The sequence below is a fragment of the Enhydra lutris genome, unplaced genomic scaffold (assembly GCF_002288905.1).
Source record: "Enhydra lutris kenyoni isolate GAN:26980312 unplaced genomic scaffold, ASM228890v2 scaffoldscaffold20, whole genome shotgun sequence".
Classification (NCBI taxonomy): Eukaryota; Metazoa; Chordata; class Mammalia; order Carnivora; family Mustelidae; genus Enhydra; species Enhydra lutris.
Window position 1 is genome coordinate 3,496,742 of NW_019154104.1, and position 21,782 is coordinate 3,518,523.

Here is a 21,782-nt window from a genome sequence, read left to right on the forward strand (position 1 = left end):
GAGAAGGTGAGGGTGGGTTCTTCTCAGCGATGGGGGTCCACAGGGATCAGGCAGCATTTCCACGGGTATCCAGAAAACGGAGGGACCAGGGCCGCCCCATCCCAGGACCCACAGAAGGGAGCAGCCTGGAGTCATACCCACTTGGTCCTAAGAGACCTGTGCGCTCACCAGAGATTCTGGCCCGGGACCAGAAAGGCTGTGGGTACAGGTGGGGAGGGGCCTGAAGAATTGCAGGGAGAGAAGGGCGGGCCTAGGAGCCTGCAGGGCAGGGTTCCGGAGTGGGGCAGGGGCGGGGCCTTCCTGGGACGCTCACCCCGCTCACCCTGCTGTCCAGCAGGTGCAGCACCCAAACCCACACACGTGCAGGGACCTCAGACTACTGAGGAGCCACCCAGCTTAATCTGTCTGGTCATCTGACAAATGCGTGCTGAAGGCCTACTATGCACCAGGCATGAGCTACAGTTGTTTTCGGGAACTCTCCCTCTGCTGGCAGAGCCTACAGCCCAGCAGAGCTGCGGTGAGATGGCGATGACCCCACTGCCGCCGCCCCCAGTCCATCTAGGAGGAGACCCTGGATGTGGAGTGGTTGCCTGGCTCAAAGGGTGGGTTAAGGGCCAGGTGCAGGCCGAAAGCAGGTTTCTCTGGGCCCAGAGCACCCGGCTGCTCATGTCCTCAGCAGACTGAGCACAGTCCCACAGAAAGACACTGACGGGATGTCGACTTTGAATCACCCTCATGAAGAGAACGTCTCTATGGCTTATGGACACATAAAACACTGACACAGTGAAAATGCCAACCTTTCAAGTTTCTGCTTTATGTATCCTAATTAAGGCATCATTTCTTACCTGGAGGTCATTAAGGTGAGTTCCTACGTTTTATTCTGTTTACCTTTGCTTTTTACAGTGAGATCTATATTGCTTTTAAAAAACATTTTATTTATTTGAGAGAGAGAGAAAGAACGAGCACCAGTGGGGGGCAGAGGGAGAAGGAGAAGCAGACTCCCTGCTCAGTTGGAAGCCCAACATAGGGCTTCATCCCTGGACCCTGAGATTATGACCTGGGCTGAAGGCCGATGCTTAACCAACTGAGCTACAAGGTGCCCCTACAGTGAGATCTTTAATTCACCTGGATTCTCCTCTTGCATAAGGTGTGAAGAAGGGATCTGATGTTATTTTGTTCTGCATAGCTCCCTAGTTTCCCCAGCAGTATCTGAGACCCTCTCCCTAACTCACCGCCTGTTGTGACACCTGTCATATCCCCCAGCCAAGAAATGGGCCCATGACTGGGTTCTTGGTTCCACAGTCCATTTTGGCCCATGCCAAAATGCCATACTGTTTTCATTATTTTAGCTTTATAATATGTTTTATTTGGCAGAGCAGGAATGCTGAGGGAAACAATCTTTGTCGCTTTGAAAGTATAAAGACGTGATTGTTTAGAATGATGCCTTTTTACTTTCACAAGGGCATAAGCTCATGTCTGTAGTAGTAATCTCAAGAAAGATTCAACAAACCCAACAAGGAAGGATAGGAACAAAAAATGAACAATAAACAAACATTTAAAACTTACCACACAATTTCTTCATCATATATGAACTGGAAAGCAAAAGAAACAAAGGATGGGGGGCATTATTTATTCCAAAAGAGCACGCACAGACCCTTAAACACTCAGAGCTCACCCATACTGCCTTGTTATTTTTACACAAAGCTGGGCTCCTCTCTCCATCTCTGGGTTTCTTAGCTGCAGGTGACCTTTCCTTAGATGAAACCCATCCTTGCAGATGCTACCATGTGTTAGCATGGGCCTCCCGAGAGAAATGGCCTGTGCTTCATTACACTCCAAGTCACAGGTGGGACCAGCCTGGCAGGGGCCTGCCATCAATAAGGGAACAGATTTGCTGAAATCAACACTCTGAAAAACTGAAAAGACCCCTACCTGTCTATGATACTCGTGTATGTGGAAGGGAAAGGATATCATTTTCCTTTTTTTTTTTTTAAGTATTTATTTGAGAGAGAGAGAGAGAGAGAGTGAAAGCACGAGCAGGGGGGGAGGGGCAGGGAGCGAGGGAGCAGCAGACTCCCCGCAGAGCAGGGAGCCCGACATGGGACTCTATTCCAGGACCCTGGGATCATGACCTGAGCTGAAGGCAGATGCTTAACCAACTGAGCCACCCAGGTGCTTGCTCCAAGGGATATTATTTTCTTAAAAACAGAGTAACCTCTTTGGTGATTCTAAGAGCAAAGGACCCACTTGTACCATTTGAAGGGAGCCCCGGACTCATGGTGAGGGTGCCACGGTTTCTGCGGAGGGCACGGACATTGCCCCACAACCCCACCCAGCATCTCGGACACAGGCACAGATGAATGATGCCCCTGAGGTCCAAGGGAGGAGTCCTGGGACCACCCCCGCCAGGCCTAGTGTGGATGGGAATTTGGAAGGGCTGCACCCACCCACTGACCTTGGAGACAAAGAGGCCCTGTACAGGATGTGGGGAGAAGCCAGGGACCCACGGTGCTCCACTGTCCTGGCTGTCACGGCAGGTCAGCGCACACCGGAGCTGCCATGGGGAGGCCACTTCCGAGAGGGGGTGGTCATCCTGACTGAGCATCCTTGTGAGGCTCCCCAAGCTCCAGGCTCTGAGGAAGTGGCACTGAACAGAGCAGTGCCCAGCGCCCCCCTGGGGAATGTTAGGACATATGTGGGGGATATTTTTATTTTTTACAGCCCAGTGGAGGGCTGTTTAGAGACAGGGACAGGCAGGTGGTGACCAGCCTAGAACATGTGACATAGTCTGTCAGAAGGTTTTCCCACACGTAAAGACCTCTTATTTAAATGTCTGGCTAAAATTCAGACATGTGGTGGCAGCGGGAGGTGGGGGGGAGAGAAAGACCTGAACCCAGAACTTAACTGTGTTGTAAAAATCAAAATACTTTTACACAGTTGTAATAAATATGTAATTTTCTAGTGAGGTAGCAAATGGAGAAACAGGTGGACTTGGCTCAGCCTAGGATTTTATCAGGAGTCACTTATAATTTTGGAAAATCGGATCTTCAATGTCTGCACCCCCCAACAGGGCCCAAGGGGCCCGCCCAGCACCCGGCCTCAGTCTGCACAGGTCAATTTCAGGCTCAGAGATTCTTCCATACGGGGGTAATGATCATATCACCTGGGGTTCTAGCATCTTCTCGACGAAACACTTACCACGGAGAGTTGTAATCTCTTATTATCAAGGACCTCTGTCTTTGATAGTTTGGGCATCATTTGATTCTTTTTTTTTTTTTTTTTTTTTTTTTGAAACTGCATATAGGTATATTGTTTTATCTATGACTTTCCTTTTCGGGGTTGTGTAGACAGGGGTCCCAGTGGTCTCAAATGGTCCTAGTAATGCCCCGCCTGACATTCATGCTGCCGGGCCTGTCTCTATGGCCTGGGCAGCTTCTGACAAACAGAATGTGGCAAAAGCGGTGGGTTACAGCCCCCATGATCAGGTCACAGGCTCCCTTCCATCGTGGCACCTACTCACCCCTTTTCTGAGGGTAGCCAGTCATCGTGGTGAGCACAGCATGGTGAGCAGGCGGCCAGGAAGGCTCAGAGGAGGCCTATCTGCAGGCCTGCGAGGGGACCCCCACCCAAAGCAGATTCTCACTGGGGGAGTCGTGTACCCTGGCCACCATCTGTGCGAAACCCTGAATTCCGATTCACAGACAAGAGCGAGAACTACTTGCTAGTTGAAGCTGCTGAGTTTGGGGGAAATTTGTTACCCACAGATAATTCGTACAAGGGATGGGACTGTCCTATACAGTTGGCTCTAGATCTTGTGAGGTCGGGAACTCTCTGGGGCATATTCCAGAAAATCTGGACACACCACAGTCCTCTGCCCTCATGCCACCGCCTGGACTGAAACGTCTCCTCTTGGGGTGGCACGCGTCTCTGCAGTAGCCTGTGTCTTGTGCTTCAGTGTCATGGGCAATGATGCCACGCTAGCCCTGGGGGGACCGCGGGGGTAATCTCTTGTCACTCTCCCCCAACTAACAGACCCCAGAAAACCTGTTCCAACTCTTCTGCCTTTCTCCATGTTCCCCCAGCGGCCCATTCTGCCTGTCTCCAGCCAGCCACGGTCTCTCTCCTGCTCTGTGGGAAGCAGTGAACCCAGAAACTCTGATTCTCAGGCATCGGGCTCTAACGGAGGCTCTGAGGGCCCCTGAGGAGCAAAGGGCTTGAACTTAACTTCACGGACCATGGGACATGTGCTCTGACGTTTCCAAGGCCTTTCTGAATTCAAGGTGCTCGCTGGATTTGCTCCATAACCGGGGTGTCAGGCACAAGGTTTTCAGGCGAGGGAAGCAGAGTGGAGAGGGGACGGGGACAGAGACGGGCAGGGGGGTAACTCACAGCAATGAGCACGATGACAGAGAGGGTGTAGTACACGGAGTCTCGGCACACAGCCCACCACGTCAGATGGACCACCTGCCAAGCAAAGGTCTGTCAGCTGCTGCTGGCTGGGGAGATGGGGGGTGGTGTGGGGACTAGCTTTCTCACCAGCCCTGAGCCCCGCAGGGACAGGGATGCACCCACAGAGCTCCTACTAACGGTGCCACCGGAAACAAGCCTCTCCGGACTGCTCGAGGCCACCCAGTGCTCTCCATTGTATTTCGGCAACAGGACAAAAGTACACAGTGTTTGTAAGTGAGGGCCTAGCTGTTCCCTCTCCTCTGAGGTAACAACCTGTCTCACAGCAGAAGCCCAGGGTCAAGGCAGAGCCAGATGCTGGAAGCTTCTGGTGGTAAACTACCTCGCTTGGCCAGGTAGGGCCAACTCATGAGCCTGCCTCTCTGGGGGCGAGTGTAATGCCCCCACGGCCCTGAGGACCAGGAAGATGGTCATGGGGTATCAGCAACAGGCCAGCTTCAACCTCCTTGCTAAGGAGGCCAAAGGTAGGCCTCAGATATTTCCAGAATCTAGCTCAGGGTCAAGGTTACAGGAGGGACCTCTCAAAGACCTACTGCTGCTCAGTGAATGCTCACCCTTGGCCCAGACAAGAGAGCCAACCCTGTCCTGCCCTCGGATCCGATGGTGCTGGACGTGGACAGAACGTCAGATGCCACTCATACCTGGGAGGACCCGGGCCTGGAGGGGGAAGCCGACTTGCTCAGCCTCGGTCAGTCAAGGGCACACCCAAGGCGAGGTCCCGGGTTCCCCCACTGCTGTCCCTTATGTCACGCTACGAAGGGAGACAAACCACTGACCTGCCCCGCGAATAATCCACAAACGCCGATTATACACAGGATGTTGAACACCGCAGAGCCCACGATGGTCCCAACGCCAACGTCTCCATGGGTGATGAACACGCCTATAACAGGAAAGGCAGAAACCTTCCTGTGCCGGTCCTGCCCCCGCCCCGGGCTGCTGGGAGGGCTATGTCCCCAACCCCATGGGCGGAGGGAGTTGTTCTCCTCATCACAATGCCTGGGGGGATGAGGGGCATGGCAGAACCGGAGACGAGAAAGTGTCCTGGGCGACCAGCTATCTCCATTCCTCCCAACCCCCCCTTTTAAAACAAAAACAAAAACAAAAACAAAAACACAGCTTTATCAAGATACAATTCACATGCCATAAAACTCACCCATTCAAAGTATATAACCCCGTTTTTTGGTATAGTCACAGAATTGTGCAACCATCACCACAATCTCATTCTAGAACATTTTTATCCTGCCCCCACAAAAGAAGCCCTCTACCCACCCGCCCTTTGCTCTCCCACACGCCCCAGGGAACCCGACTTTACTTTCTGTCTCCCCAGCTCTCCCGCTCTACAGTTGAGAAAACAGAGGCTCAGAGCTGACAAATGCCCTCACTGGTCAGGGGTGGGGGTCTGGGTCCTGTGTCCCCCGCTGGGGGCCTTTCTTACCAATAACAGAGGCAAACAGCTCGGGCGTGGAGCTTCCTGCGGCCATGAAAGTGGCTCCCGCCACATCTTCACTCAGATGGAGCTTCTGAAACAGAAGTGACCACAGACACTCAGGCTGTGAGGTGGGGACAGCGGACACAGTCACCGGACATGCCCACAATCATGGCAAGAGTGGGGGACTGCTGTGGCCAGAGTCCAGCACCTGGGCTGGCCGTTTCACCTCCCGGCACCCTCAGCACATGCCTCCTGCTACTCTGTGGGCCACCCCACCCAGAGTCCCCTGTCCCCTTCCCCTGTCACTTTCTGCTCAATCGCCAAGCCCCTAAATGAGGTCACCTCTCGAACTGTACCCCCAGAGTCAGCTGTTCCCCTTGGACCAGTGGAAGAGTCTTGTCCTCTAATTAATGAAACACAAACCACCCAGTGAGGGTCTGAGGACTATGCTCGTACCTTCCCCACTGGACTGTGAAGGTTGGTCTTTTTCACCTCTGGATTGCCAGTGCCTAACTCAGAGTCTGGGATGCGGTGGCGCTCAGCCAGCAGCCGCCTCCAGGGTCCACGCAGAACCTGGGTACCATGCAGACTTTCCCAATTCAGGGCTGTGGGACCTAGAGGTCCCAGAGGCACAGTCTGGCCCTTACATTCCAGAAGGCCTTCTCCGTGGCAGCCCCGAAGCCTGGCTGCTCACGGACCCAAAGAGCCAGACAACCTAGATCCGGGGATGAGGCTGGATCTCTGATAAGGCACACTCTCCTTGGCAAGGCCATGCCCCAGCCACAGAGGCCCATCCTCTGATCGAGAATATGCTGTTGGGGGCTTTGGATGCTGGGAGAAGCCACAAAGATTCTGGGTCTCCCTGAACCCAAACTTGAAAGCACTTACTCTGTGGTAATCAGAAGGCATCTGGGCAGGGCTCAGTCTCTTCCCGCATCCACATTCCCAAGTACCCTGGGCAGTCTGGGGTCAGCACAACCTCCCTGATGACTTTGCTATAGGAAGCAGTCCCTCAGAGGGGTCGGAGCTCTGGGCTTCTGTCAAGCACTGACCCCCCAGGGCAGAAGCCCGGCCACCCTGACCTCATCCATCAGGAGAGGGTTCCACAGAAAATGATCTGCCATCAGAGAATTTCCGGTATCTTCTAGCACATTATAAACCATTACAAACTCAGGTGAAGGTTCTGTCTTCACCTGAGCTATTCCTTCCTCCTAGAACGCCCTTCCTTGTCCTCTTTGCTTGGAGAAATCCTGACCACTTCAGAAGTTTAGATCAGATACCACTTCCTCCATGAAGCCCTCCTAGGCTTCTCCCCAACAGACACATTGCATTCCTCCTTTTGGCTCTTCAGTCCTTTGATGGCTCTTACTGAGCCCCTTCCAGGGGACTTGCCCATAGGGCCAGGACCATCCCCCTTGCTCACGTCTGTGTCCTTACAGAGACAGGTAACCTGAAGGGGCCTTTCTACTGGGCACTGTCCTGTGCATTGGTCACCCATCCCCAGAGGCCATCTCCTGATTCTCTCCATACACTCTTTCTCTGGCTCAACTTGCTCATTGACCCACAGTTCTGTCTGAGTCGGGGGAAGATGGAGAGATGAGCGAGGGGAGACCGGGGGAGGGGAAGGCCTTTGCACCTTGATGCCACATTCCCCGCTCCTCAGGAGGCCCTATTCTGTGCTCAGCAGCAAGGAAGCCCCTGCCCTAACAAGCTCTGGCCCCAGCTGCAGATGTCACAACAACGGCATGGCTTCAAATAGGTAGGAGATTCCATGGGGACAAAGTGTGCCAAAGCCCAGAGCGGTCTGCACATAGTAGGTGCTGGAAACGGAAGTAGTTATCCTTTCTTGGTTAGCGGTCCAGGGTAAGGCAGAGCAGAGATACACCCTAGAACCTTTAAAAAAATTTTTTTTAAAATATTTTATTTTTAATCTCTACACTCCGTGAGGGGCTCGAACTCACAACCCTGAGATCAAGAGTTACATGCTCTACTGACTGAGCCAGCCAGGCGCCCCAGCACTGGAGTCTTACATGTGAGAAGAGAGGAGACAAGAAAGTCAAAAGCTCACAAAACAATGAGGAGGAGAAAACGTCCACCTGCAAACACTGGACCAAAGGGCATTCTTTGCTCAGCCTCTGGATCCTCCCCCGAGACACGGATCCCCACCTGGTCCCCGCCACCTGCAGCTTGTGGGAAATGCTCCTTAATGGGCAGGTTTAGCTTCACCAGTGACAGCTTGCTGGGAAACCAGAGGTCCTGGGTGCCGATGGCACGTGGGAGAGCAAATCAGGGAGAGAATGGCCCCTGCCGACTCCGCTCTGGGGATGTCAAAGCCAGGCTTTGCCGTGGCCACAGTAAGTGCGTGGCCAGTCGTCACCACCAGAGTGCTCCCTGTTTGGTCCTTCTCCATCTGGCCCTGACGAGTCTCATGTCCTTGGTTGCCCCAGGCTCCCCAGCCCCAGCCTGGCTTTACTGTGAGATCCCAAGACCCCCTACTTACTTCGCAGATCTTCTCCAGAGACGGAACAAAAAAGTCATCACAGACTATGGCCAAGGCATAGAACATGTACAGAGCCTGAGGAGGAAATGGGGGAGATGGTCAGCAAATGCACCTGCTGCTAAGGAGGCATGGCTGGCCCAATGTCACGTCCCGAACCAGGTAGCCGTCGCACACTGCCAAGGCAGAGGCCGGGTGCACAGAGAGAGACACAGAGGAAAATTCCAGCACCGCAGAGATCTGTTCCCTCACGAGCAGATGGGGAAACTGATTCCCAGGGAGGGGAAATAATGTGCTGGCAACAAAGGGGATGAGAGCTCAGGCCACATGGTCTTGGGCTCCTTCTCCTCTCTGTAAAGCACCAGCTCTCTCCCCAGCACCATTTCAGGCTGGCTGCTCTCAAAAGGCAAGCTCTAAGCCTTAGGGCTAAGAAGGAAAGCATTTAGAATCACCATTTTTAAGAGTTTAAAGTAAGAACAATCCCGATCTTCCCCCTTCATTTTAGTGAAGGCACCATTTCCCTCTTACCACCCGGCCACCCACTGCTGGAATGGCAGTGAGCCAGCAGTTCCTGGGATGCTACCTAATGGTGGCAGAAGTTAAAATACACAAGCCATCCACACACAGAGGTTCATGGAACAAAGCATCCAGATGCTAATGCTGATTCTGGGACTGATTTGCCATGTGCCTTTGGATAAGTCACATTTCCAGGGCTCAGTCCCTTCATCTATTTGATGACAGAGTGAGAACAGATCAGTAGTTTCCAAATGGTTTTTATTTTTATTTTTAAATTTTATCTATTTATTTGACAGAGAGAGAGAGACTACAAGTAGGCAGAGAGCCAGGCAGGGTTGGGGGTCAGAAGCAGGCTCCCCTCTGAGCAGAGAGCCCGATGTGGGGCTCGATCCCAGGAACCTGAGATCATGACCCGAGCAGAAGTCAGAGGCTTTAGCCCACTGAGCCACCCAGGCGCCCCTCCAAATGGTTTTATATATCCCTCTCCTGTTCATCTTTCCACTCAACTCAACCTATGGGCCAGGCACTATTCTAGGCATCAGGGCTCCATGGCTAACCTGCCAGGAAGTGCCTCTGCCTCCTGTAACTGACCTTAGTGGGGCAAATAGACAAATAATGTGTAACTGTTGGGGAAAGGCCAGTGCAAAGGCCCTGAGGTAGGAGTGAGCTTGAGTCCGTGAGGAACAGCAAGGTCACTTACTCAGGTAGACCAGAGTGATAGTGAAGTGGAAGACAGGATGTGATGTTGGAAGGACAGGCCAGGCCCAGGGCCCATGGACAGATGGGACTTTGTGCTGAAGGCTGAGGGAACCATTTCTTTCTTCAAAGACAAAGTGATACAGATGCTCTATTCACAAAACTGGGAAAGGCTGGGCTGCTTCAGCAAAAACAACTGTGAAGTTGTTGGAGTTGCACACCAATGAATTGTGATTAAATAGACTGGAAGATTTATCAGCTGTGGCCAAGGCCTCCGAGGCAGGTGTCTACTGCAGTCCAAGCATGGCTGTCCTTGGATCTGACTCATTACCTTTTGGGGGGGAAGCAAAAAGAAACAAATACTGGGGGTTATGGGTGAAGGGAGAGAGAACAAAGGGAGAGAGATCCTGCTATGAAAATCTCAGGAAACAGACTTGAGTTCATACCCCCAGGAATTCCCACAACATCCTCTACCAGGAGAAGGGGAGGCTGCATAGCTCTGCTGATGGCCTCGGAAACACATAAGAGAAAAGGAGGCCAAGTTGGTCCCCACCACTATGGCTGGGCAGCTCTGAGAATGTTCCTAGCGCTGCAGATGAAAACTGGCTCCAAAGCTTGCGCCTTGTCTTTCTCTTAAAGAAGGTGTCAGCAAGGTTTTTCTGAAACAGTCAGACAGTAAATATTTCGGTCTTGACAGGTCACACAGTCTCTGCCATAATGATTCTGTGGCCATAGAAGAGAACATGGTGTGAGTGTGGCTGGGTTCCAATAAAATTTTATTTATAAAAATCAGGAGGTGGGCTAGATTTTGGCCCTCTAGCCATCGTTTGGCTCATGTCTGCTCTAAAGGCTCCTGCAAAATCCCTGAGGTGTTCTCAGGTTTGGGAGAGAAGGTTTTGTCTTAGCAATGCCAAGACTTTCCTGAGGCAGAGCCCTAGAGCTATGGGATTAATTTGCCAAACCCACAGCCTCTCAGTGAAAGAGAAGGGCGTGGGAAAGCCAGGGGAACTAGAAAGATAATAACTCTCTTACGGAAATACACAGGCCTGTCATTCAATATTTGCCTACAACTTTCACTGTCATTAACGGTTTATCCTGTTAATTAAAACTTCACTCATTCATCATTCTCAGGGGGCTACTCTCTCCGCAAGAATCCCAGCTTTCGCTTTCTGAATTCTCTCTTGCAAAGGCTAATACTTGGTGGGGCTTATAGAAGCAAATAGTGCTGGGTGGTCAGGGAACCTAATTAAAGGAAAATCTGCCGTGTCCCAAGCAGAAAAGCAAATCGCGAGCACTTTCGTTTCCCCACACCATACAAAAGGACTGGCGAACCTTTTCTGCAAAGGGACAGATAGTAAATATTTTTGGCTTTGTGGACCACGTCACTGTGTTACAGCTACTTTGGGACTGAAGCACAGAAGCAGCCACAGAGAATACAGAAACGATGGGAAGGGCCGTGTTCAAATAAAACTTTATTTACAAACACCAGCCGCGGCTTCAGGCTGCAGTTTGCTAACTCTTGTCAGAGAAGAGCAACTTTTGCCTGTTCTTGAGGTTTGGACCTGCTAGTCCTTTTTAAATTGGTGTCTGAGGATTCCACCATTGTCATCAAGTCTCATCTGAAGACAGAGGGAAATTTGAGAAAGGGTGCGCCGAAGTTTTAAACTATGGTTACGTCAAGGTGGTGAGATGTGGAGTGGGAGTGGAGGATCATGGGAATTGTGACAGCAAGCGTGCATAGAGCACTTTTCTGTTGTGCAATGTCTAGTGCACTTTACTCACACTCACACATGGCTGGGAATGTTATCGCATGGCTGGGAAAGATGCTGTCGCTCCCTTTTCAGGAAAGTAGAAAATGGGGCCCAGGAAGACACGGGAGTCTTGTCTTGGCTCTGGGGTCACTTGCTGGGCAACACAGAGCCAGTCACCCAACATCTTTAAGACTCTGGTTTTTTGTGGTTAAAATGGGTCTAGCACCTGTTTTCCCAGATGTCATCTTACGAGGATGGGACATCTTTGACATGCTATGGCTTGTCCGTGCTCTGCAGACACGCTCTGGCTGCCTGAGGTGTAGGAATAGCCTATCCCACCCGGGCCACTTACACCGAGGATATGCAGCAGGACAGCTCCGTGTTGTCGCTCCTTGTTGGAGAACAGGTCTGTAGGGAACTCATGAATTGCTGGAAGACAAGAGGACACGGCAGGGGGTTAGTTATCAGTCGGTCCCGTGATGGCCTCACTGGCAGTGTGAGAGTCTCCTGTGGATCTGGAGAACCTTCTAGGCTTTCAGCTACCCCAGGAGGGGGCCAGCCAGCTACAGCTCCCACATCCACAGCACACCCGCGCTCTTCGGAAAACATTGCTGAGTACCGAATTATCCACAGATGCTCTAGAAACTTGGAATTGACCTAATTTAACATATCCCTTGCAATTTTTTTTTTAACATATGAAACACTTCCTACCCACTAGGATGGCCAAGAGAGATAATAACAAATATTAGCAAGGACACGGAGTGGTTGGAACCCTCATAACTGGTCAGGGGGTACAGCCGCTGTGGCAGGACAGTCTGGCAGTTCCTCAAAAGGTTGAACATCGAGTTACAACACAACACAGCGAGTCTAATCCCAAGTATCTGCCTGAGAGAAGTGAGAACATGTCCACACAAAATTTGCACGGGAATGTTCATGGCAGTATTATTCATAAGCACCAAAATACGGAATCAACCCAAACATCCATCAGTGGATGAATGGGTAAATAAAATGTGGTCTATTCCAAATGTGGAATATTCCCATACAAGGGAATATTCAGCCATACAAAGACAAAGCACGGACGCATGGAACAACACGGAGGAACCCTCACAGAGGAATACATGATGCTGAGAGGAGCCCATCCCGCGGGACCACATATTGTAAGATTCCATTAATATAAAATTCCAGAAGAGGCAAATCTAGAGAAACAGAGGTAGATTAGTGGTTGCCTAGGGCTGGAAAGCAGAATGGTTTGGGGGATAACAGTTAAAGGGTGCAGGGTTTCTTCCGGGGTTCATGAAATTGTCCTAAAATTGTGGTGATGTTTGCCCAACTACCAACACCCTAAAAGTCACCCAATTATATACCTTAAATAGATAAATTGTATGGTATGGGAATTCTATCTCAATAAAGATGTTAGAGGAAAACAAAGTAGAAAAATGTCAAAATACACCAAAGAGAGAAATCAGAGGATGGTTCCTCGCTTTGTCCGAGGATTGTGATCACATTCCCAGCAGACAGGTGCGTCCCCAGTGGCTTCAATCCCCACTTGGATCTGCTACAAACACAGTCCCGTTGGCAGTCAGGCCGAGGCTGGAGATGGTCAGTCCCGCTCGGGAGGGCAGGCTCTCTGCACTCATCTGCCATGAGGTTCAGATCCTGCCTCGAAATGTCCACAGCTGTGTCTACACAGACAGTTCCTTAACCTCCGTGTACCTCAGTTTCACCATCAGTAAAATGGTAAGATGGACCTTAATAATATACCTCACTTTTTCAAACATTTCCAGCCTGTGGTGAATTTCAGATGTGCCCTTCCAGGATTCTGCCAAGTCAGAATCCCCTCACACCGGAGTCATTTCTGGTCCCGTCTACCCTCCCAGAGCTCAGGGACAGGTGTTCTCCTGAAAAGCACTTCCAGCTTCACCCAGGCCCACCGACTCCTCCTCTCAACCTCTCCTTCCACCCATGATGGATCTGTCACTCCAGGTGGGGAACTCAAGATCCCCAAAGATGTCAAGTGACATCGGGTGGGCTGGGGATGGCAGTGCTGGCACGAGGAGGAAAAACTGCCGTCCCCCCAGTTGGATATACTCTCGGCAGAACCACACACACAGGGAACATGATCAGTGGGAGAGAGGCTGCCACTGGCACACCGCTATCTTGGGTCATCGAGTTCCACATCACAGTCCCTCCTTTGGCCCCAAGAATGCTCCTGTTGGGGTGGGTACCTGTTATGGGCTTTCATCATCCTAGACAGTAGGTGGCCCTGTGACGTGCAGAGCCTTCCGCATTAGGAATCACACACTCAGATTCTAGGGTATCACCCTTAACACTCCTAAGGGATCTGAGCAACTTATTTGCTTCTTGGCCTCAGAAAGTTCACAGGGAATGAAGGAATAATTCCTTCTCACCCCACTCCCCCATTCGAGATGACCAATGGATGAGATGACTGAAGTCATTTATGCAAGTCCTCAGTTGGACACTCCCATAGCCCCACGTCTTCATCCCATCAGCTAGAATGGAAGCTTCTGGAAGGCAGGGATCCACACTGCCCTGTGTTATTACATCCTTTGTGCCTTAGCCAGGCCTGACACTGCAGTGGGTTCCCAAAACACTTTAACAGTTGATTGAACTAAAAAATGTTAAAATGCAAATAAAAATGCCCATCTATATCCTCTCATCCTATTAGGATGCTCTCATTACCCTCACAAACTGCTTAAACACCTAAAAGGACAACAGCTTCACGGTGGGTGCTCCATTTGCTCGCAAAGAAACTTCCAGGGCAAAAAAAAAAAAAAAAAAATCCCTTCTCTGTAAATACAATTTGGCCTTCAGCTCTGAGAGTGATGATTTTCTCCCTTACGTGGAAAATCTTGTTTTCTAAGACTAGATTCTCCCGCAAGGCCTAGAAAACATCAGCTTCCCCAGACACCCAGGAAACGTTCCCACTTTAAAACAAGCAACTTTAATGAAATATGGATTCTTTCACTTATTTTTTTCCTGTAATCAAAATTCTTTAATAGAACCACTGCTGTCATTTCAAGAGCAGGGACCTGCTCCCAGGTCTGCGGGCTCAGAGATGCTCATTATAAGGGGGAGGGGAGATGCTTGGCATTCCTGGGGCCAGACATTTTTCCAGGAGAAATCCAACAGTCTGGGGTATTTCAAGGCAGATCAATAGATGCTTCTGCTCTGAAAATTCGAGATGGTTCCTGATTCTCCAAGACAGTGTGCTGAGAGCTGCTGATTTATTCAATCCTGGGAATTCTTTTGAAAATTAGAAGAAAGTAATGTGCATTTCTGCTGCGAGGACATATCATCTGGGCTCCAGCAGGGGGGAGATATGGATGATAAATGGCTTTGTCCTTGGTAGGAGCAGGCTTCTACTGGTTCAGCCACCGTACCAAGCTTGCTTTGCAATCCTGCATAGAAACTGGATGGTGGCAGAGGTGAGAGCAAGCCATCCAGGACTTAATTTTGCCAGCCAAGACAGAGTTACCAGCAAAGCTATCAGCTGCTCATGACCCATTGACCTCTGTACCCATCCGAGTCTTCTGGACATATCCCGAACCCATGAGGCAGGTCCTGCAGCCATAAATGTCCAACCCTGTGAGGCTCAGAGGGGAAAGCGACCAGCTCGGGGACCCCAGCTATAGAAGCCTGGGCTCACCGTGGGGCCCCATGTTCCTTGCTTGGCATTAGGGGCTGTCTCTCACACAGAGGGACATCCCACGGCAAAGCGGGAAAGAAGACCTGAATTGGAGTCTTGGCACAACTACCCACAAGCTTTCGGGACCCTGGCTGAGTCTGTCCCTCCATTTCTTCAGTGGCACCCTGCTGCCACGCGAGCTGGTAGAACGGTCATTGTGTCTGTGTGGTTGCCACAGGTGGATGGCCATACTGCCCTTCCCAGTTGGCAGCTGGTAGCAGAGACCAGTCCGCTTCCTGGTTCAGGAATCAAATCTTCTAGAAACTGACATCTGGGGTACAGGCCATGGAGCACGCCCAGCAGGAATACTGTTCATCCCACCTCTGTCACCAACAGCAGCAACTTTAAAACCACACACAGTGTATGGAGCCACTCAGTACATGGGCTCTAGAAGCAGCCGGCAGGTTCCAGGAAGGGCCTCTGCCCCTCATGTGTTACTTGAAGGACCTTTGCAAGCCGCTTAACACCTCTGAGGCTGTCCCCTTGTCTCTGAGTGGGGATCACTGCAGAGCCTGCCCCCCACCGGCTGCTGTAAGGGTTAAAGGACACTCAGCACTCAGCCCGTTAGGCGACTGTCCTACAGACCCTACCCTTGATGCAAGGCTGTCGCTGTGGCTCCAGGGGCTGAGCCTTGGGTTTGTGAAAGCAAAAGGGGAGACAAAACCAGCTTAGTGGGGAAGAACAGGAGATGGCGCATGAGATCAGACCAGCCACATGAGGATCTGGATGCTGGGTCCGCTTAATCCCAGCTTCCTGAGAAAAACTCTCCTCCTGGGCTTGCTGGGATCAGGAACCCCCAGGCATGTTCAAGGGCACGATGCTTGCATGGCTGCAAGGGGCCGAGCCACTCCGTCTGCTCATATCCCCACCAGAGGAATCAAGGGGGCAGGCATACACGGCTTTTGAGGTCATGCCTAAGCCTTTAAGCTACAGAAATCTGGCAGGGGTGGGTGGGGGAAAGGGAAGAGATGCATCTGCAGGTGGAAACCAGGGATGATCCCAGCACCCTGACACCGGGGGATGGGGGTAGGGGGAGCCCATGGAAGAAGAGGGGAGGGACAGCTGCCAAAGACCCAGTCTCTGCCCACCTCCCTTTTAAGATTCTCTCCTTTGGACTTTGGTGCCCAGAACCAGCTTCTCCATTACTTGTGGTTCTGAACACATCCTTCTGCTTATACCTCAGATGTCGGCCTCCCTCCCATTCACCCAACTCTACTGTGTGTGGGCAGGTGGGAGCTGTGTGTGTATGTATATATGTGTGTGGGGGGGTGTCTTTCCCACCAGGCGCCTTCCTGGACATCGGAGGGGAAACTGTAAGGCCCATGGGAACAGAAGCACCTGCAACCCCCTCTCCACTACCAGCTACCCGGCTAACACCCTATAAACGAGACCCCCGGGGCACACTTGACCTTTCCTGTTGACAAACTTACACGGATGACGCCATTATATTTCAGAATCCCTCAGTCAGTGTTGCCCTTTCAAGGCTCCGTACTTCTGCCAACATCACTGCTCATTTTCAAAATGTATTAATTTGTTCAACAAGTATTTGCTAATAGGCGTCGGGTCTTCTGGGAAAGGGCAGACGGGAGCCTGAGGCACCCGTGGGCTTGGCGCTCTTCATCTTGGAGGGTGACTTGACTTTCAGAGAAAGCCAAAGTCATCCAGAGAACAGCAGGATATTGAGATGGTGAATACACTGACCCTGAAAGTGTACAGATCAATACACATTTCTCGAGCATCACTGTGCACCAGGCACAAGCATTAACTACGAGTGTCGCAGATGGGCCACAAGGGGCTGGAGGCAGTAGGACAAGTAAGCAAATGATTGAGAGACCAGTGAGAAGCTTGCAGGGATGGTGGCGAGTGAAGCCAGCCAGGCGGGTTACTGACCCGAGGGGGTGTGAGCAGGAAGCCCATGGAGAGTGGGGCACCCACATCAAGTCTTGAAGAAGGCATTACAAATCTTTCAAAGCCCTCCCGTCTGCCACATCGGTCTGCCACACTGATGTCTGCCACATCGGTCCCACATCGCCATTCTCTTGAGGAGGAAAAGGAGGACCTGAGAAGCTGGATTTGCCCACTGTCACAGATTTGGGACAGAGGAGAAGAGGAGAACCCATGCAGGAGCCCAGCCAACGCCGGGCTATTTATCAGAGCATTTTATCTGAAACAGAGATACATTGGGACAAATGTCTCCTTTACCTAAGGACAGGCTCTGTCCTCCTGAAGCTCTAAGGGCCAGGGCAAGACATTGTACTTTTGAAAAGAGGGCTGTACACGGAGGCCATAGGCCAGTTCTGCTGACAGTCCATGGCCCAGCCTGGCAGAGGTCTTGTCCATTACTCCGTGGATCTGGGAAAACTTGTCACTCCTCTTCCTCAACCAACTTGAAATATTTAATAAAACTGATCACTTCCTGTTTATGGATGTATGAACATATGAATGAATGAGCAATATATCCACCCACCCATTGACCCAAGTTACATATAGAATTCATTCTTTGGGACATACACTCCCATGGGTCTTGAGATCCACCCATCACATCCCGGGACAGAACATTCCATCACTCCCAAAATTCCCTTGTGCTTTTTGCAATCAATGCCCCTCTGCACCCCAACTCCTAGCCACCACTGGTGTGTTTCCTTTCCCTACAGCTTGCCTTTCCCAAGATGTCATATCAATGGAATCATACAAGATGCTGCCTTGCATTCTGGTCTCTTCTGCCCCTTTTGGTCTGGCTTCTTTCACTGGACAAAACGCCTTCAGGATTCACCCATGTTGCTGTGTCATTCCACCTCCACACAATGTTCTCTCTTAGTTTCTTGGGCTCCCCCACTCTCACCCACTCTCCTCACTTGCCCAGTGGCCTTTAGAAGCTCCTCCCTCATGGAACTCCGAATACTGTGGTTCACAGAGCTCTTCCCCAAGCCCTCTTCTCTCCACCTATGCACCTTCCCCACATGATCTTGGCTTTGACTTCCTAATCTCTGCAGACTTCTTCCAAATCCCAATCTTTCCTGAGTTCAAGACCTAACCCACCCAGCTACCAACTAAACTTCACACCTTCACCATCCTCGAAATACCTGAAACCTGTCCCCAGTGAGTGGTCTACCATCCATGTTGGTTTGCATGAAAGAAATCCTGGTGTCGGTCCCTCCTCCTCCCCCATGCTCTGTGATGGGTGGACAGGGATAACTGGCACCCAGCTTCCATGAGCCTTCCCATTAGGGACGCCAGTACAATGCACGAGGCTATGCACTGCACGGTCACACATACCAGCTCTGTTCCCTGTTCTGTGGAGTCTGGACAACCTTGAAGCTGGGGTTCTGCATGAGAAGTAGGTTCTGCCAACCTAGGGGACTGGGAGGAAGGACAAGAGGCAGAGGAGTTCCTCCTCTGACAACCTTGGTTATAAGAGGTATAAGAGTAGAGAGGCTTTCCTGGCAACAGGACACAATTCCTTATTCCTGCCAAGGTTGTCTTTGAACTTGATCTTCCCCTTTCCAGATCCTGTTCCTTTAGCCCTTCTTACAATTTCGTAAGCACATTGTTCCCTGAAATTCCTTTCTGTATAAAATGTGGAGAAGGGCTTCTATTTCCTGTACGGAGCGCTGACTGCTTTCAGCCCTCTGCCCGCCTTCGGCCAGTGCCCCAAGGGGTCCTGGCAACCTCACCTCCCACGTGGCTTGGGTCCACCCACCTCTCCAGCTCCAACAGCCTCTCCAGCGCGTGTCTTCTCTCGAAATGCCCCCTTCTGTGCTCCGCCCGCAGCCAGACCAGCTCCTTCCCAGGCATGGGGAGCTCGAAGCCCTTCAACGGTTCCCAGCTGCTCTGAGGATAAATGCCCGCACCGGCACAGGGCGGCCCCACCATCTCTCACCTCCTCCCGCCGCCACCTGCCACCTGCCCTCCCACGCTGGCTCCACAAGAGCCTGTGAGCTGCCAGGTGCTGGCACCAGCTGGGTGTTTGGGAAACATCCGTGGGTTGAATGAGCATTTGGACTTCGACCTCCCTTCAGACACGAACCTGCTAGAACGAGCTCTGCCCAAAGGATGCCCCAGAGGCGGGCTGGCCGGCCCTGATTCCTCGGCTCCGGCCTTCCAAGGTGCTGCCTGGATGCTAAGCTGTTACCTTTCCCAGGAGCAAAGGGTTTGACAGAAATGTGCCTCCATAAAAGGCAGATCTTTGAGAGACTCTAAATCTGACAAAACAGGGTGGCTGGGGGGAGGGGAAGTGTGGATAGGGTGGTTGTGTTATGGACATTGGGGAGGGTATGTGCTAGGGTGAGTGCTGTGAAGTGTGTAAACCTGGCAATTCACAGACCTGTACCCCTGGGGCAAATAATACATTATACATTAATAAAAAATAATTTTTTTAAAAAAGGCAGTTCTTCAACCTTTCAATCAGCCGACTCTCTTTACGGAATATAAACTGTGAAGTGAATTTTTCAAAACAGAAAAAAAAATCGCCTCAAAACACGACATTCTCTTTCTTGCTCGCTCTCTGCTTTCTACCTCGGTTAAAAATAACCCCACGTTCTGAGCCCTGACGTTTATTCTGAAATGATGTAAACTAGACTGTGAGGACGGGGAAGGAATTTAAATAGTTTCAAACTTCCATCATTTCAACTTATGTGTTTTAGAAACCACCCGAGTGCCAGAAACCAAAAGCAAAAAAAAAAAAAAAGAAAAAAAGAAAAAAATCGTGATTCCCCCCCCAATTCTATGATTTAAAATAACTTCACAAAGAATTTTATACCTTTCATGGGCAATAGCTGGGATGTCTAGGTTTTATACCATCACCCTCATGTCTCCACCAGGAGCAAAAATAATTAAATCACTGGCCTAACCAGCATGAAAAGGAGTTTAAAAATCCTATCTTTTTTTTCCCCCAGCACATTCCGAAAGAGATTAAGCACCGCAAAGAAATAAAGATATGACTGGAAGATCCAGCAGGAGGACTGCTCTCTCCGGGAGCAACCCCCGTGGGATTTTAGGGCTGGAAGAGGATCCAGATCTACCTGGTCCCGGGGTCCTGCACCCAGGACAGGGCACAGGCTTACCAAAATCACAGGGCAACATCAAATCCAACACTGCCGTCCCTCCCTCCCTCCCTGGCCTGATGCTGAGCACCCTTGTCCTGACCACGAGAAGCACCTAAGCCCCCATTTTAAAGGGAAGAAAAGGACACCGAAGTCCAGGGACATCAAGGTCTTTACGCAGCATCACAGCTACTTAGCAATGGGATTCAGAGCCCAGATGGACACATGGACATGGCCACAGCATACAGGACAGCAGGACTCCGACTCATGTGTCTGGAAGCCCAGGAAACCCAACCATGACAGGCCCAGACGGTCAGAGCTTGGCCAGCGAGGGCCAGCTTCCCTGCTGCTTGTCCCCACTTCCAACCCAAGACCACCAGTGAAAGCTAAATATGTCTCCTAGAATGGGCTGAATAAAACTCATGTCCACCAGGAAACTTATTTAGAAATTAGATAAACGGATAAAGATGAAGAGATACACACACACACACACACACACACACACACACACACACACTGGAATATTACTCAGCCATTGAAAACAACAAAATCTTGGCATTTGCAACAACGTGGATGGAACTGGAGCATCTAAGGCTAAGTGAGACAAGTCAGTCAGAGCAAGACAAATACTGTATGATCTCACTCATAGGTAGAATTTAAGAAACAAAGCAGATGAACATTGGGGAAGGGAAGGAAAAACAAAATAAGACAAAACCAGAGAGGGAGACAAACCATAAGAGGCTCTTAACCATAGGGAACAAACTGAGGGTCGCTGGAGGGGAGAGGGGTGGGGGGCTGGGGTAACTGGATGACAGGCATGAAGGAGGACACGTGGTGTGAGGAGCATGGGGTGTTCTACACAACTGATGAATCCCCGAACTCTACCTCTGAAACTAATAATACAACGTATGTTCATTAAATTGATTTTAAATTAAAAAAAAAAAAAGAAAAAGAAATGAGGTATGTGAGCTTGCTAGGGTTGCCACAACAAAATACCATAGAAGAGGGGGCCTAAACAGATAAATCTAAACAGATAAATGTAATCATTAATGAAAAAAAAAACACACACACAAAATCACACACAAAATTGCAGCTATGAACAAATAAGCCAAAGAAAAGAACCGGAAAGAAATACACCAAAGCCAGTCCAGGGGGGTGTAGCAGGTGGAGGAATTCTAAATGGCTTTCTCTTGTCTGGTCCCCTCCCTGCCCCACCCCAGTGTGACCTCCTTCTGACTATGCAAAGACCCTATTTCCAAAAAGGTCACATTCAGAGATAACCAAGGATTAGGATCGCAACCTATCTTTTGGGGGGGACACAATTCAACCCACAACAACGCTCATATTGTTGACTTGATTAACTCTTGTGGAACACAGACATAGAAAATAACTCCCTGTAAAAGAGCTCTTAAGAAGACAAAGAAGTGGGGGCACCTGGGTGGCTCAGTTAGTTGGGCGACTGCCTTTGGCTCAGATCATGATTCCGGAGTCCAGGGATCGAGTCCTGCATAGGGCTCCCTGCCCTGCAGGGAGTCTGTTTCTTCCTCTGACCCTCCCCCCATCTCATGCTTGCTCTCTCTCTCTCATCTTCTTTTTCTCTCAGGAATAGATTAATTTTTAAAAAATCTAAAAAAAAAAAAAAAGATGCAGCAATGGCCATGATGAAGTCTTCTATATG

The 21,782-nt window shown here is 50.6% G+C and overlaps 1 protein-coding gene across 2 annotated transcripts in view; it reads right to left on the reverse strand.

The window, feature by feature from the left end:
- LOC111148647 (solute carrier family 24 member 4) overlaps nt 1-21,782 on the reverse strand; it is a 161,472-nt gene that overhangs the window by 46,714 nt on the left and 92,976 nt on the right. For both annotated transcript variants that reach the window (XM_022505400.1, XM_022505399.1), the window contains exons 3-8: nt 11,709-11,785; nt 8,397-8,471; nt 5,903-5,987; nt 5,244-5,347; nt 4,390-4,464; nt 1,567-1,592 (exon numbers count right to left, since the gene is read on the reverse strand). In XM_022505400.1, the coding sequence (XP_022361108.1) occupies nt 1,567-1,592; nt 4,390-4,464; nt 5,244-5,347; nt 5,903-5,987; nt 8,397-8,471; nt 11,709-11,785 (442 nt within the window). The remainder of the gene's footprint in view (nt 1-1,566; nt 1,593-4,389; nt 4,465-5,243; nt 5,348-5,902; nt 5,988-8,396; nt 8,472-11,708; nt 11,786-21,782) is intronic.